The sequence below is a fragment of the Marmota marmota genome, unplaced genomic scaffold (genome assembly GCF_001458135.2).
Source record: "Marmota marmota marmota unplaced genomic scaffold, marMar, whole genome shotgun sequence".
Lineage (NCBI taxonomy): Eukaryota > Metazoa > Chordata > Mammalia > Rodentia > Sciuridae > Marmota > Marmota marmota.
Genome location: NW_025999928.1, coordinates 2677124 through 2690696, shown reverse-complemented (window position 1 = coordinate 2690696; position 13573 = coordinate 2677124). Strand labels below are relative to the sequence as shown.

The window sequence follows — 13573 nt, the reverse complement described above, 5'->3', positions numbered from 1 at the left end:
CCCAGGCACTGAACCCTAGCAATCTGTCTGCAAGCCGCAGGCGAATGGCAGCCTGAAATTACCTGTTCTATGGCTGAATGAGTTGCGGTCAGTCGAAAACAGGGATGGTGACGTCAGCTTTCCAACATGGTGGCCGCTGGCCTCCTCTGTGGTCTGACCGGTGTGGAGAACCGAGATGGACCGCTTCCTTCCCCCGTCTCGAACCCAGAATTCAGCCCTGAGTACGGTGCTTGCACGGATGGCAGAAACTGCAGCGCTGTATCCCTGCGTCACTATCTCCTCGTTTCCCAGCGCGCGCTGCAGCCTCTAGCCGCGGGGCGATTTGCTGAATAAGCAGTGTTACCCTCCGTGCGACAAACCTCTCGCGTTTGAGTCCCCGTAGCCGATCCTCGTGCGATGGAAATCCTTCCTCCAGGTTCCGGAGCACCCCACTATTGCTGGAAATTCCTAACAAGACAGCCTTTAGCCATCCTGACTTGTCATACTCCCACACAGTGAAGCAGCACACGGGGGCAATGCACTCCCCTCGCCGCCATCTTCCTTCTCCTGGCCCTCAGCAGATTTTTCAACCCAGACCCTCTAAGCCAGGAGATCTTGGAACAAAATAATACCAAGCTCTGAAAGAAAATGGATGCCAACCAAGAATCTTGTATCCAGCAAAATTAAGCTTCAGATTTGATGATGAAATAAAAACTTCTCATGTAAAAAAGAATTTACAGTGAGAAAGCCTACACTCCAGAGCGTTCTGAAGCAAAACATTCCAGGAGGAGGAAATGAAAAACAACAATGAAAATCCGCAAAGGGAGGAGCTTCACTATAGGGAAAGCCAATCAAAGGAGAAGCCAAGTCAAGTTAAAAACCAAAATGTCTGGGAATACAAATCATATTTCATTAATAACCCTGAAGGTGAATGGCCTAAACTCATCAACTAAGACACAGACTGACAGATTGGATTAAAAGAAAAAGAGCCAACAATAATTGCCTTCAAGAAACTCATCTCACAGGAAAAGACATCCACAGACTGAAGATAAAAGGGTGAGAAAAAACATACCACTCACATGGATCACGTAAATAAGCAGGGGCTTCCATCCTCATATCAGATATATCCACTTTACTAAAGCTAGTAAAAAGGGATAAAGAAGGACATTTGTACTGCTTAAGGGATTCATACATCAACAAGACATAATAATCATAAATATCTATCCCCAAGTAATGGGGCATCAATGTATATCAAACAAACTCTTCTCAACTACAAGAACCAAATAGACCACAACACAATAATAGTGGGTGACTTTAACACACCTCTCTTACCACTGGATAGATCTTCCAAACAAAAACAAAAACTAAACAAACTAGAATTCAATAATACAATCAATATGTTGGACTTAACTGACATATATAGAATATTCCATCCATCAACTAGCAAATACACTTTCTTCTCAGCAGCAAATGGATCCTTCTCCAAAATAGACCATATGTTATGCCACAAAGCAAGTCTTAGCAAATACAAAAAAATAGAAATACTACCCGACCATAATGGAATGAAATTAGAAATCAACAATAAAATAAAAAACGGAAGCTACTCAAACACCTGGGGACTGAACAATACACTTTTGAATGAGGCATGGATAACAGAATACGTCTGAGAGGAGATTAAAAAAAAAGTTCTTAGGGCTGGGGATGTGGCTCAAGCGGTAGCGCGCTCGCCTGGCATGCGTGCGGCCCGGGTTCGATCCTCAGCACCACATACAAACAAAGATGTTGTGTCCACCGAAAACTAAAAAATAAATATTAAAATTCTCTCTCTCTCTCTCTCTCTCTCTCTCTCTCTTTAAAAAAAAAGTTCTTAGAGGTAAATGAGAACTCTCACACAACTTATCAAAATCTGTGGAACACTATAAAGGTAGTGCTAAAAGGAAAGTTCATTGCATTAAACTCATTCGTTGAAAGAAGGAAAAAGTCAACAAATAAATGAGCTGATATTACATCTCAAAGCCCTAGAAAAAGAAGAACAAACCAACACCAAAAGTAGTAGAAGACAGGAAATAATTAAAATCAGGGCACACATCAATGAAATTGAAATGAAAGAATTCAAAAAATTGACAGAACAAAAATTGGTTCTTTGAAAAAAACAAGTAAAATTGACAAACCCTTAGCCACCCTAATGAAAAGGAGGAGAGAAAAAATTTAAATTATCAAAATTCATGATGAAAAGGGAAATATGACAGGTACTATATTGAAATACAGAAGATAATTAGAAACTATTTTGAAAATTTATACTCCAGTAAAATAGAAAACCTCAAAGATACCAACAAACTTCTAGAGGCATATGATCAACCCAAACTGAGTCAAGAGGACACACACAATTTAAACGGATCAATTTCAAAAGGAAATAAGAAGACACCGTCAAAATCCTACCTACCAAGAAAAGCCTGGGACCAGACAGATTCACAGCTGAGATCTACAAGACTAAAAAGGAGAATTAATACCAGTACTCCTCAAATTATTCCATGAAATAGAAAAGGAGGGAACCCTAGGATCATCCCGATACCAAAACCAGCCAGAGACACATCAAGGAAAGAAAATTGTGGAGCAATATCCCTGATAAACATTGATGGAAAAATTCTTTATAAAATTCTGGCAAATCACATACAAAAACATATAAAAAATAAACCCTGGGGTTTATTCCAGGGATGCAAATTTGGTTCTACATACAGAAATCAATAAATATAACTCATCACATCAATACACTTAAAGATAAGAATCATAATTATCAAGATGCAGAGAAAGCATTTGACAGAATCCAGCACCCTTTCATGTTCATGTTCATCATCTCATGTTTCATGAGGTGGACATCATTACCTTAGGTACATGTGTGACTTGCACATGTGGTGCGATGCTATATCAGGTACAATCAGAGAAATGAAAGTTTGTGCTACAGTTGTGTGCAGTGAATCAAAATGCATTCTGCTGTCATACATACCTAATTAAAATAAATACATTTTAAAAATCCTCTCAAACTCAGGTTTTTTCCTTGACTGTGTCTGTATTAATGAGCCCATTAAGACATTCTTCCAATTTTGTTAGCATTTTTATTGTTATTTTGTGGTGCTGCAGGGGTGGAACCTGGGGCCTGGCACCTGCTGGGCAAGCACTCTCCCACTGAGCTACTTCCCCAGCTCTTCTTCATTTTTTGAGTTCTAGCATTTCTTGTGTTTTCCATCTCTCTGCCACACTGCCTTTCTCCTTGCCTGTTGTCTGCTGTATCCACCAAAGGATCAGCATATTACTTGTATTTGTTTTAGATTCCTGATCTGGTAATGCTACCATCTCTGCCATGTTTGCTTCTCACACTTGCTCCCTCCAGATTGAGTTTATTTCCTTGTAGAATGCCTTCCAGGTTTTTCTTGGCGCTGGACATGATATATTGGGTAAAAGGGACTGCTGTAAATAGGCCCTTAGTAATGTGTTGGTGAGGTGTGATGGAGGGGAGGCATTTCTGTAGTCCTGTGAGGTCTCACTCAGTGAGCCTCTGCCTCTGTGCTGGGAACTTCACATATGCTTCCCAGAACCCAGCACCCCCAAGTGGGACAGGATGACTGACATGGGCAATAGTCAGCCTCTGATAATAGCACAGTAACTTAGGGTAGACCTTGTGAAGGATCATAGAGTGCTCTGGCCTATTTCTGAATGGTTCCTTTCTACCTTCCACTACCAGAAGCCTTCTCTGGTGTTCATTTTGGGAATTGATTGAGCTCCTGGAGGTTGTGACTTGGACCCCCCAGAGTGGCTAACCCTCAAGCCCGTCACACTGAGCCTCCGGCAGTTCATAATTACAGTTCCGGTTCCCTGCCTCGGCACGGGTTTCCATGTCTCTGCCCTGGTCAGCCGTGACTCTGTGTTCGGCTCTCCATTCTGAAGTCTTAGGGGCAGGGCTTTGCTTTGTGCCCTCACCTCTTTTGTGACAAGATTTGAGGGGACTTGATGGCTTTTCAGTCTGTTCAGCTTTTTACTTGTAAGGACCAAGTGATGACCTCGCTCCTTACACAACCAACTAGAAACCAGAAGTCTGTCTTAATATGGGTGTCTGGAAGTGTCAATGTCCCTCCCTGTGCTGCGTTCAGCTGGCTCCCATGCTGTGTTTTTGTTTTCATTTTCTCAAAGTATATTTCTAATTTGGCTTACGATTTGTGTGATGCTGTAGGTTACTGGGAATGTCTTAATACCTGCACATTTGTGAATTTCTCAAATTTCTTTCTGTTACTGATTTATGGCTTCATTCTGTATGATGGCAAAACCTTCTTTCTACCTGCTCTGTATGAGTGCAGTCACTTAGACCCTTGAGGCTTGCTTTATGGCCCTCTTGGGGAGTGTTCCATGTGTACTTGAGAAGAAGGTAAATTTTTCTCTTGGGTTGACATATATGTTTGGTCTAGTTGGTCTGTTGTACTGTTTATGTCTTTTTTCCTGTTCAGTGTGGAAAATTAGGCAGAAAATCAAGTGCCTTTCGGAGGACCTGAACTTAACCTATCTTCTGATTTATGCCTCGTGACAGCAGGATCATGGTAGACTGTGGTATTTCTCAGGGTTTCCTGTGTCCTCGTTTGTGGGAAGGGTGTGTTGTGCATTGCTTTCATGAGATCCTCATAAGGTTTCTGATCCCAGATCCTACCCTGGCTGTCCTGTGCTCCATTTCAGCCCCAGGCTCTCAGTGAATCTGAGCCCGGACTGCAGGAAGCAGGCCTGCCCCAGGCACAGGGGCCACAAGGGAAGGGAAACGTGCCAGGCAAAGGCAAGTCCCAGACACCAGCCCCCAGTTTAGAGGTGGTTTTGGATTTGAAGAGACGAGGTAAGCAAGGTAAGCAGAGCCTGGCAGTTTAGCCAGCATGGCAGCTCCTTTTCTCCTACTGCATATGGATACTCTGAGGGGCAGAGTGTGTGGCTGGAGCCAGCCACTGAGCTCAGTAATGGGGCTGACAGGTGCAGGTTTCTCTCTGAGCACTTGGAATTGGGGCCACAGGGCTTCTCTGTCTTGCTGACGTCTTATCCTTTTAGTGCCTTGTTCTTTGGCAGCTGTATAAGTAAAGGTCCTTTTATTGAGGACACCAGTGGGACTGTAGGATTAAAGGACTGTAAGATGAAAAGCTCTGGCTCCCAGGAGTCTCTAACAGACATGATCATAACACAGCAGCGCCTCCTCCAGGACTTGTAGGTTGTTGAGATAATTTAGTCCAGATTACTTTGCTAAACAACGTCTCTTCCTCATACTGAAGATGAACTGTGGCACAGAGAGGTCTGTCAGGGAAGTCATAAAAATAAGCTCCCCAGCAGCCCCCCCAGTATAGAGCTCACCCTGTCCCCATTTCTCAGAAACACTCTGGGAATTGAATGGCCCCAGATTTGGGGGGGTTTGTTTATTTTTTTTAAATTAAGTGCTGGTGAACTAACTGTATTCTGTGCACAGAGGAAACCAACGAGATTCAGGTTGTCAGTGAGGAGGAGCCTCAGAGAGACAGCCTGCTGCTGCTGCCGCCCCAGGAGCCAAGCCACGAACAGGCTGTGGAAGACAAACCTGTGGGTGGAAGAGGCTTTGTGGGAGCAGAACTCAGCCAAACTCCACAGGCACCAGAAAATCAGGAGGGTGAAGACCCTGAGCGTGACCAACTCGTTATTCGAGATGGGCAGGAGGAACAGGACGCTGCCAAGGAAGGTGAGAGGCTCCGTGGGTCACCTGTGAGCTTTTCGTACTGCTAGGCTCAGCCCTCTTGATCTCACTCAGTCTCAACACTGGATGCATCCTGTTGAATTTTTCCAAATGCAATTCAAGATTTGGTAGTTCCTCCTTTGTTTATTATTCATTATAAAGTGGGAGGCAAGAAGAGTAGCAGTGTACACTACAGCACTTCAAGTTTCAGACACAATGTTAACAGGAAGTCCAGGGGACTTTGCAGGTATTTGACCTGGAGGTGGGTGCTTAACAGAGTAAATTCAGCTGCAGGCAGGAGGACCACCCACAGGCCTGTCTCTGTATCTCTACTTCATGTGGTGTGCTGTACAGACAGTACTGGTGAATGACTCAAGAAGTAAGGACTGCGAGAGTTAGTGCAGTTAGAGTTAGTTGAGTACTGAAAAAGAGCCACGCGAATCCTACCTTTTTTGTTTCCTAAGAAATAAAGAGTGGGGCTGGGTATGGTGGTGCATACCTATAATCTCAAAGATTAGAGAGGCTGAGGCCAAGTTTGAGGACAGCCCCAACAATTTAGCAGGACCCTCTCTCAAAATAAAAAAGGTTGAGGATATGTAGCTCCAGTGGTAGAACCCCTGAGTTCAATCCCTAGTACTGCTAAAAAAAAAAAAAAACCGAAAGAAAAAAGAAAAGAGTTGGAATGAGATCAACTGAATTATTATTTCAGTGCCTTGAAGTTGTGGAAAATTTCCATTCCACCTTAGCCAGGAACACTGATGAAGACATGAAACCTATTTTCTGGTATAAACCAAATAACAGAAGTTGGGAATGTGTTCATTTGTAGAAGTCACCCTGATTACTAATTAAATCTCATTTTCACCTCTGTTTCTCTTTTGGAAGAACGTGTCCTCCCAAGTTCCAATTAAAGAATTTATTTATTTATTTTGAGGCACCAGGGATTGAACTCAGGGATACTCTCAACTACTGAGCCATATCCCCAAACCTATTTTGTATTTTATTTAGAGACAGGGTCTCACTGAGACACTTTTGCTGAGGCTCACTATCCTCCTGCCTCAGCTTCCTGAGCCACTGGGATTACTGGTATTTGCCACTGTGCCTGGCCTAAAGAATTGTATTTTATCACCCTCTCGCTAAAGGCATCACTGCTTAGGTCCCTGCTTTACATACCTGCCCAGCCATAAGATGCTCATGTTGGGAGGGTGATAGGGAAAACACATACTGTTGGATTATCCCATGACTCTCAAGTGTCAGATCATTGAGCACAAAGTTTTTTAAAAAAATATTTATTTTTTAGTTGTAGTTGGACACAATAACTGTATTTTATTTATTTTTATGTAGTGCGAGGATCAAACCCAGGGCCTCACATGTGCTAGGCGAGCGCTCTACCACTGAGCCACAACCCCAGTCCCTGAGCACAGAGTTTTAAGAGTTAAAGGCCTATGTGGCTTTTTAACTGCACCTATTTCCAGATGCAGTTGTGATGATTTCTTCTGAAGAAAAAACCTACAGTATACTGTAGTATGTGCTTTGCTTCCATCAGGCAGTGAGTACAGAGAAACAACGAAAGCAGATTTTCCAGGCATATTTAAAAAAAAATGGTTTGCTTATCTATATAAAAAAATACACGGTTAGAGGGGCTGGGGTTGTGGCTCAGAGGTAGAGCGCTTGCCTAGCATGCATGAAGCACTGGGTTCAATCCTCAGTACCATATAAAAATAAAATAAAAAGATATTGTGTCCACCTATAACTAAAAAATAAATATTAAAAAAAATAAATGGTTTAAAGTTAAACCCTTTGAATGGGTCTCTTGAATGTATTTTGCCTTGGTCTTCTTTTCTGGCCACTCTTCTGTCTAGGGATGAACATGGTATTGAATGATCCAATTCTGTATGGACAGTTTTATCCTTTGATTCACTGTACTGACTCCATTCCCTGTCTTGGAGCAGTGAGCCATTCTAAGAAATGTTAAAACAACAGTGGTACTTTCCTTTAACCTAGAGAGAGATGATTGTTCCTTTAAAAATTTTTGGTTTACTTAGCTAGATACAACCCCCCTCCGCCCTTTTTTTCTTTTTCTTTTTTTTTAATGACTTTATTTTATTTATTTATTTATTTTTTATGTGATGCTGAGGATCAAACCCAGGGTCTTGCATGTGCGAGGCAAACGCTCTACTGTTGAGCCATGGCCCCAGCCCCCCTTATTTTCTTTTTCGAGCAGTTTTGCTCTGTTACTGAGACCAGTCTCAAGCAGTCTTTCTGTCTCAGCCTTTTGAGTTGCTGGGACTACAGGCTAATGCCATTGCTCCTGGCTTCTCCGCCATCCCCTACTTTGCAGTGCTGGGATCAAACCCATGCCTTTCTCATGTTAGGCAGACTGTTGTACCTACCACTGAGCTGTGTCTCCAGCTGCCAGGACCTTATTTTATATAGAATCAAAGCTTAGTGGGACATTCATAAGGACACTCTTGCATGGCATTTGTACTAGAAGCAAACACTCTTTCTTGAGAGGTAACAAGGATCTGATTGTTAAGGATGACTGGGTAATCCCCAGTATCCAGGTCCTGGTGTTTCTGTGGCACCACAAGAGAAATAATGTAGATTGTGTTTTATGTGTTGATTTTATAGGGAGAAACCAGCAAAGACTAGCAGATGATGACTACAACATGGATGAAAATGAGGCAGAATCCGAAACAGACAAGCAGGCAGCCCTTGCAGGGAACGACAAAAACTTGAATGGTAATAATGATGGTGAGGAAACTTCTTTCATTTCTCCTTTCTGGTCCTTCACTTTGTCCAACTAATGTCAATAACACTGTAAGTAGTGAGTCATTTCAAGGAAACTATATTCTTAGAAGCCTTTAACACAGGGACAGTGGAGCAGGGCAAGGGCTAACAAAGAAGTCCAAGATATCTGTTGGAGGAATTATTTTCAGTGACATTTAGGGAATTTCCCAACAAATGAAATGTCTGGTCACCCCTGATCAGTCTATACCTCTCATTTCTCTGCCATTCATTTCTCTTTTGGCTTACCCTGCTTTATACTGTTTTAAGTATGATAGCTGTAATACCTGCTAAGCCTAATTTCCAGGAAAGCTCAGCTAATGTCTCCTTGAATAATGCTTCTTTAGTTCTGTTTTGTACCAGGGGTTGAACACAGGGGCACTTAACCAGAAGCCACATCCCCAAACCTTTTTATTTTCTGAAACAGGGTCTAAGTTACTTAGGGTCTTGCTGAGTTACTGAGGTTGGCCACTAACTTGCAGTCCTTCTGCCTCAGCCTCCCAAGCCACTGGGATTATAGGAGTGTGCTTCTTGTTTTTGATTCCTTTGCCTCTATTTTTTTCCCTCATATTTTCTATTTCTGCCTCTCTGGGCTGCATATAGATTATTTCCTCAAAAACATTCTTGCACTTTACAAATTTTTCCTTCAAAAAAGAAAAATCTTTTCAGATGTTTCCAAGTTTTTCTTCCAGATTTTCCTTATCTGCTCTTTAATTCATGAGTTCTATGGCAGATTCTCACCCATGGCACTTAGTTTCCTTATGTTTTAGGCTTTTTTCACTGTGAGCCACTAGATTCCTTGGAACTTTATCCAAGGGAAGTCTGAAGACAGCTACACTCCTTGAGAAGATAGTTTGCCAGTTGAAATAAGGGCACTAAAATTCATAACCTTTTAAGATAAACCCTCTAGTTTCTTTGATGGTGTAGGGTATTATGAATTCAGACTGTATGCCTGTGATTATCTTGTTGGAAGTGGTCTCATTTGGACAGTAATCTTTCTTGATGTCCCATTTTCTTCACAGGTTTAATTACCATTACCTTTAAATTAGGGCTTTGAACTTTGGGGTTTCAGTTTTATGTGGAGGTTCCACCTTCAGTGGAATCCACGTTTTTGTACCCCTACTCCTTTGGAAACGGAGGGAAGTCCAGTATCTTCAGACTTGAAGCAGTAATCTTTATGGTCACAGCCAGCTTCATTGTTCATTACCTCCAGGAGTTGTTACTGCACTTGACTTCTGACCTTAAAGAGGCTGTCTTATACCACCAAATGAACAGTGCATTATTTGTAATGTTTCATATTTTTAACATTTTTAACTTTTCAGAGAACTTAGATTTTAAGTTTATTTCTATATAGCCTTCATTAACTGCAATACAATTGTCCAAATAAAGAAATTTTGATGCAGTGCTGTTATCTACTATGTAGACTTTCCTTAAATTATGTGGCTGTCTAACTAATATCCTTTTTTGTAGTTCAGTTGAATTAAGTACACTATAAACTCACACTTAAACCCCAAACCTTTTTAAACTAAACCGTTCAGTTGTCATTTCTCTTTTGTATCCTTTAACCTGGAACTGTTTCTGTATTTATTTCTTATTAACTCTGTTCATCTTTTTTGAAGTATAGCGTCCCAGGTGTTTGGTAGAAAGTCCCTCCATTTGGGATTGTCTAACCCCATAGTAATATTTTTGGAAAATGCCTTTCATACTTAGCAGTGATGCCAATTGTTCAAGTTGGCAGAGTTGTTTTAGAGTTTCTAGAAATGAACTCCTAACTTGATTTTTAAATTATTTTCATGGACTACTTAGCTATCTCCATCTTTCTACTCTTTGTACTTCATTGACTCCACTGATGTCCTTTGATTTGTGAAGAGCCTGTTTCATGGGCTTGTCACACCCTTGTAATTGAGCCTAATGTGCTACTAAATGTTTGGCTTTGCACTGAAGTCAGGTATTCTTTCATCCCTTACATCCAGGTGTCCTACTAAGGGTTGGACCTTGTGAAGAGGTAGGCAAGGTAAATGTTATGGTTTAGATGTAAGGTGTCCCTGAAAAAGCTTACATGTGAGACAATGCAAGAACGTACAGAAATCAGTGAATTAATCCCCTGGTAGGAAATAACTGAGTGGTAATTGAAGTGGTAGGGTGTGGCTGGAGGAGGTGGGAATTGGGGTGTGGCTTTGGGGTATATATTTGTATCTAGCAAGTGGAGACCTTTCTCTGCTTTCTGATCATTAAATGAGCTGCTTCCCTTGCCACACTCTTCTGCCATGATGTTCTGCCTCACCTTGAGCCCTGAGGAATGGCGCCGGCCTTCTATGGACTAAGACTTCTGAAACCATGAGCCCTCAAAGAAACGTTTCCTCCTTTAAAATTGTTCTAGTCAGATCTTTTAGTCACAGCAGCAAAGAAAAAGCTGACTAAAACAATAAAGAAGTTTTCTTTCAGTCTTTTAAGATAGTTTTAGTGAAGAAAAGTCCTCAACATCAGCTTCGGCATCATTTTAAGATTATGTCATTGAATTTAAGACCTTGCTTGTCCCGAGAAAGTAGATGAAAAAGCCATTGGTTCCAACTTTATAAGACAGTATTAATTTAATATGGCAGTCATTTAATTCATTAAATTAACTTTAAAATTTTTTTTTGTAGTTGTACACAATTACTTTATTTATTTTTATGTGGTGCTGAGGCTCAAACCCAAGGCCTTGCACGTGCAAGGAGAGGGTTCTACCCCTGAGCCACACCCCCAGCCCTTAAATTAACATTTTAATATGGAACATAGTTTATAAGACTTTGTGACTTTTATGTCCTTTGAGTAAGACCTGTTGATGGAAGGCACACTCAGTTCTGTATACAGCACTTTGAGTAACAAGTGGCCTGAAGCTGCAAGACTCCCAAGGCTCTTGGGAGGCAGTGTGGGCTGGTAAAGTGCACGTAAAGAAGTCATACAGCACAGGAGGGCCATGGACTTATTTCAGTGTATTAAACCACTGCCAGGTTTTTGGATGTTGTAGCTTTTGTTTCATGGTACACTGTTGGCCATATACATCTGTTTATTGTCTTCTTGATTTGAAATGAAATGCCAAAGTACAACGTTGGTATGGGAGATACAGTCCTCTTTATGACAGTTTATAGGAACTTAGTGAAATGGGATGTGCCCAGACTGATTTCTCAACATATTTAATATTAGAATATTATCCAACTTTTTTCCTTTTCAGTTTTTAATGCTGAAGACCAGAAGAGAGACACCATAAATTTACTTGATCAGCATGAAAAGCAGAATCATACACTCTGAAAAACTGGAATCACATACATCACATCAGGACTGAAGAGATCACTACAAAATATTCACAAGTGACTGAGTACTCAAAACTGTGAAATGTACTAATTGTACATCTAAAGATGATTATTGTACAGTTTTACTTTCTGTAGGAAAATGGGATTAAGACAGTTTTTTTGGGGGGGTACTTTTAAAGTGTCTGCGCTAGAATGTCAAAATCTGTCAAACTTTTCTGGCTAATAGTTACTTCATTAGAAGATCAACACCAAAAGTAGAAAACAAGTTCTTACAGTGTGATGACACTAGCACCTCTTTATTCTGGAATCCAACTCTGCAGGAGAGTCCTTCTCAGATGAAAGAGAGATGGGTTGCACACAGAGAACTTCCTGGGTTCCCTCCTCACTGTGCCAAGTGCCAGTGCCAATCAGCCCCTATTTCTGTTTTCACTGGCACACACTGAAGAACTAGCTAGTTGATTCAGACAATCAATGGCGAAGAGCTCTATTAACGAAAACAGTTTTAAACAAGCCTAAATACAACGATGTTTTGTGTGGTAATTTTGAAAAGACTATTCATATAAAACTATCTTCTCTAATGTACAGGAGGCTACCAAGTGATTTATAATTTGAACATTTTTGCTCTCTACTTTCTTTGCTTCGTATGTGTGGGCAAAGTGAAACCTTTTCCAGTAAGTATGTATTGTCAAATAATGACTAATTAGACTTAACAGAGCTGGTATTTGCATGCCCACAGCAGAGCATGGACATACAGGTACTGCACTGAGGACAGATGTGCAGCTTCTTTATTACCCAAGTCAAAGAAGAAACTTGGTTGATGTTGAAGGACATAGACAGTGTTATAAATTGGAAATGTTTAGAAAGGTGAGAGAAATGCAGTAGTTGTTTTTGTCATAGTTTACACATTTAGCTCACAAAATGATTTGAAAAATCAAAGGTTAATGAAATGATTTTAATCATAATTCAATGATAATGCATTAAGTGTGAGTCAGTCAATACTATTGGTAAGCAGTCTCTTACCACTTGCCAATCACTGGCAAAGTCATGCTAATGACTCACTTTCAGTGACTCTTTCTAAAGGGTGAAGTAGAATAATTCACAGGATTTGAGATGCTTGGGCCTCAGGGGTCATTTGATTAACACCCTGATTTTCAGAGAGGAAAATTGGACCCAAAAGTTGTGGGACTTCTACCTGGAGAGCTGGTCCATATTGCCCTGCAGTCACCAAAGGCAGGGTCTCTGTGTGTTCTGTGACTGTCCCCAACTTGAACATTCCTCATATGTAATATCCTTTATGCAGTCATTTAAGATTTGTCCATCCAGAAAGGGCAAACTGAAGAACAATGTGAAGGGAACCTTAGAAGACTTTATCTCAGTCCTTTTCCAACTTCCCTTTGTGTCACGGTCTTAGGGCTGACGTGAATTTGCTCTTGCTTTCTCACTTAGGAAAAAAAAAAAAATCTATTCATCTGTTTAATGTGCATAGAATTGCTGAGAAATAAAGTAATCTGTTCAACATTTAAGACTCTGTTCATCATAACTTTCACTGTTTTTAGCTGTTTTCCTTTCACCCCCTGCTAGATTCCTAAAGATTTGGCTTTCACCTTTTGGTTAAGGATAGTGGGTTTGCCTTAAGTTAAAGCTTTAATGGAATTAGTCACTGTTTTATGACCAAGCTGCTTTCCCACATAACCTTAAGAGATATGCCAAAGGAAGAGTTCTGATGTAAGCCCCCCACCCCCAATTTCTCTCAACAATGTAGTAAAATAACAGTACTGGAACCTCCCTGATC

The 13573-nt window shown here is 41.0% G+C and overlaps 1 protein-coding gene across 3 annotated transcripts in view; it reads left to right on the top strand.

The window, feature by feature from the left end:
* The window catches only part of Golm1 (golgi membrane protein 1), a 77225-nt gene extending 63921 nt beyond the window's left edge, over positions 1 to 13304 (top strand). For 2 of the 3 annotated variants that reach the window (XM_048800459.1, XM_015506078.2), the window contains exons 7-10: positions 4699 to 4858; positions 5465 to 5710; positions 8333 to 8455; positions 11703 to 13304. In XM_048800459.1, the coding sequence (XP_048656416.1) occupies positions 4699 to 4858; positions 5465 to 5710; positions 8333 to 8455; positions 11703 to 11779 (606 nt within the window). In that variant the 3' untranslated portion in view covers positions 11780 to 13304. The remainder of the gene's footprint in view (positions 1 to 4698; positions 4859 to 5464; positions 5711 to 8332; positions 8456 to 11702) is intronic. The other variant, XM_048800460.1, reaches the window with a different exon arrangement.
* Positions 13305 to 13573: the final 269 nt, after the last annotated feature.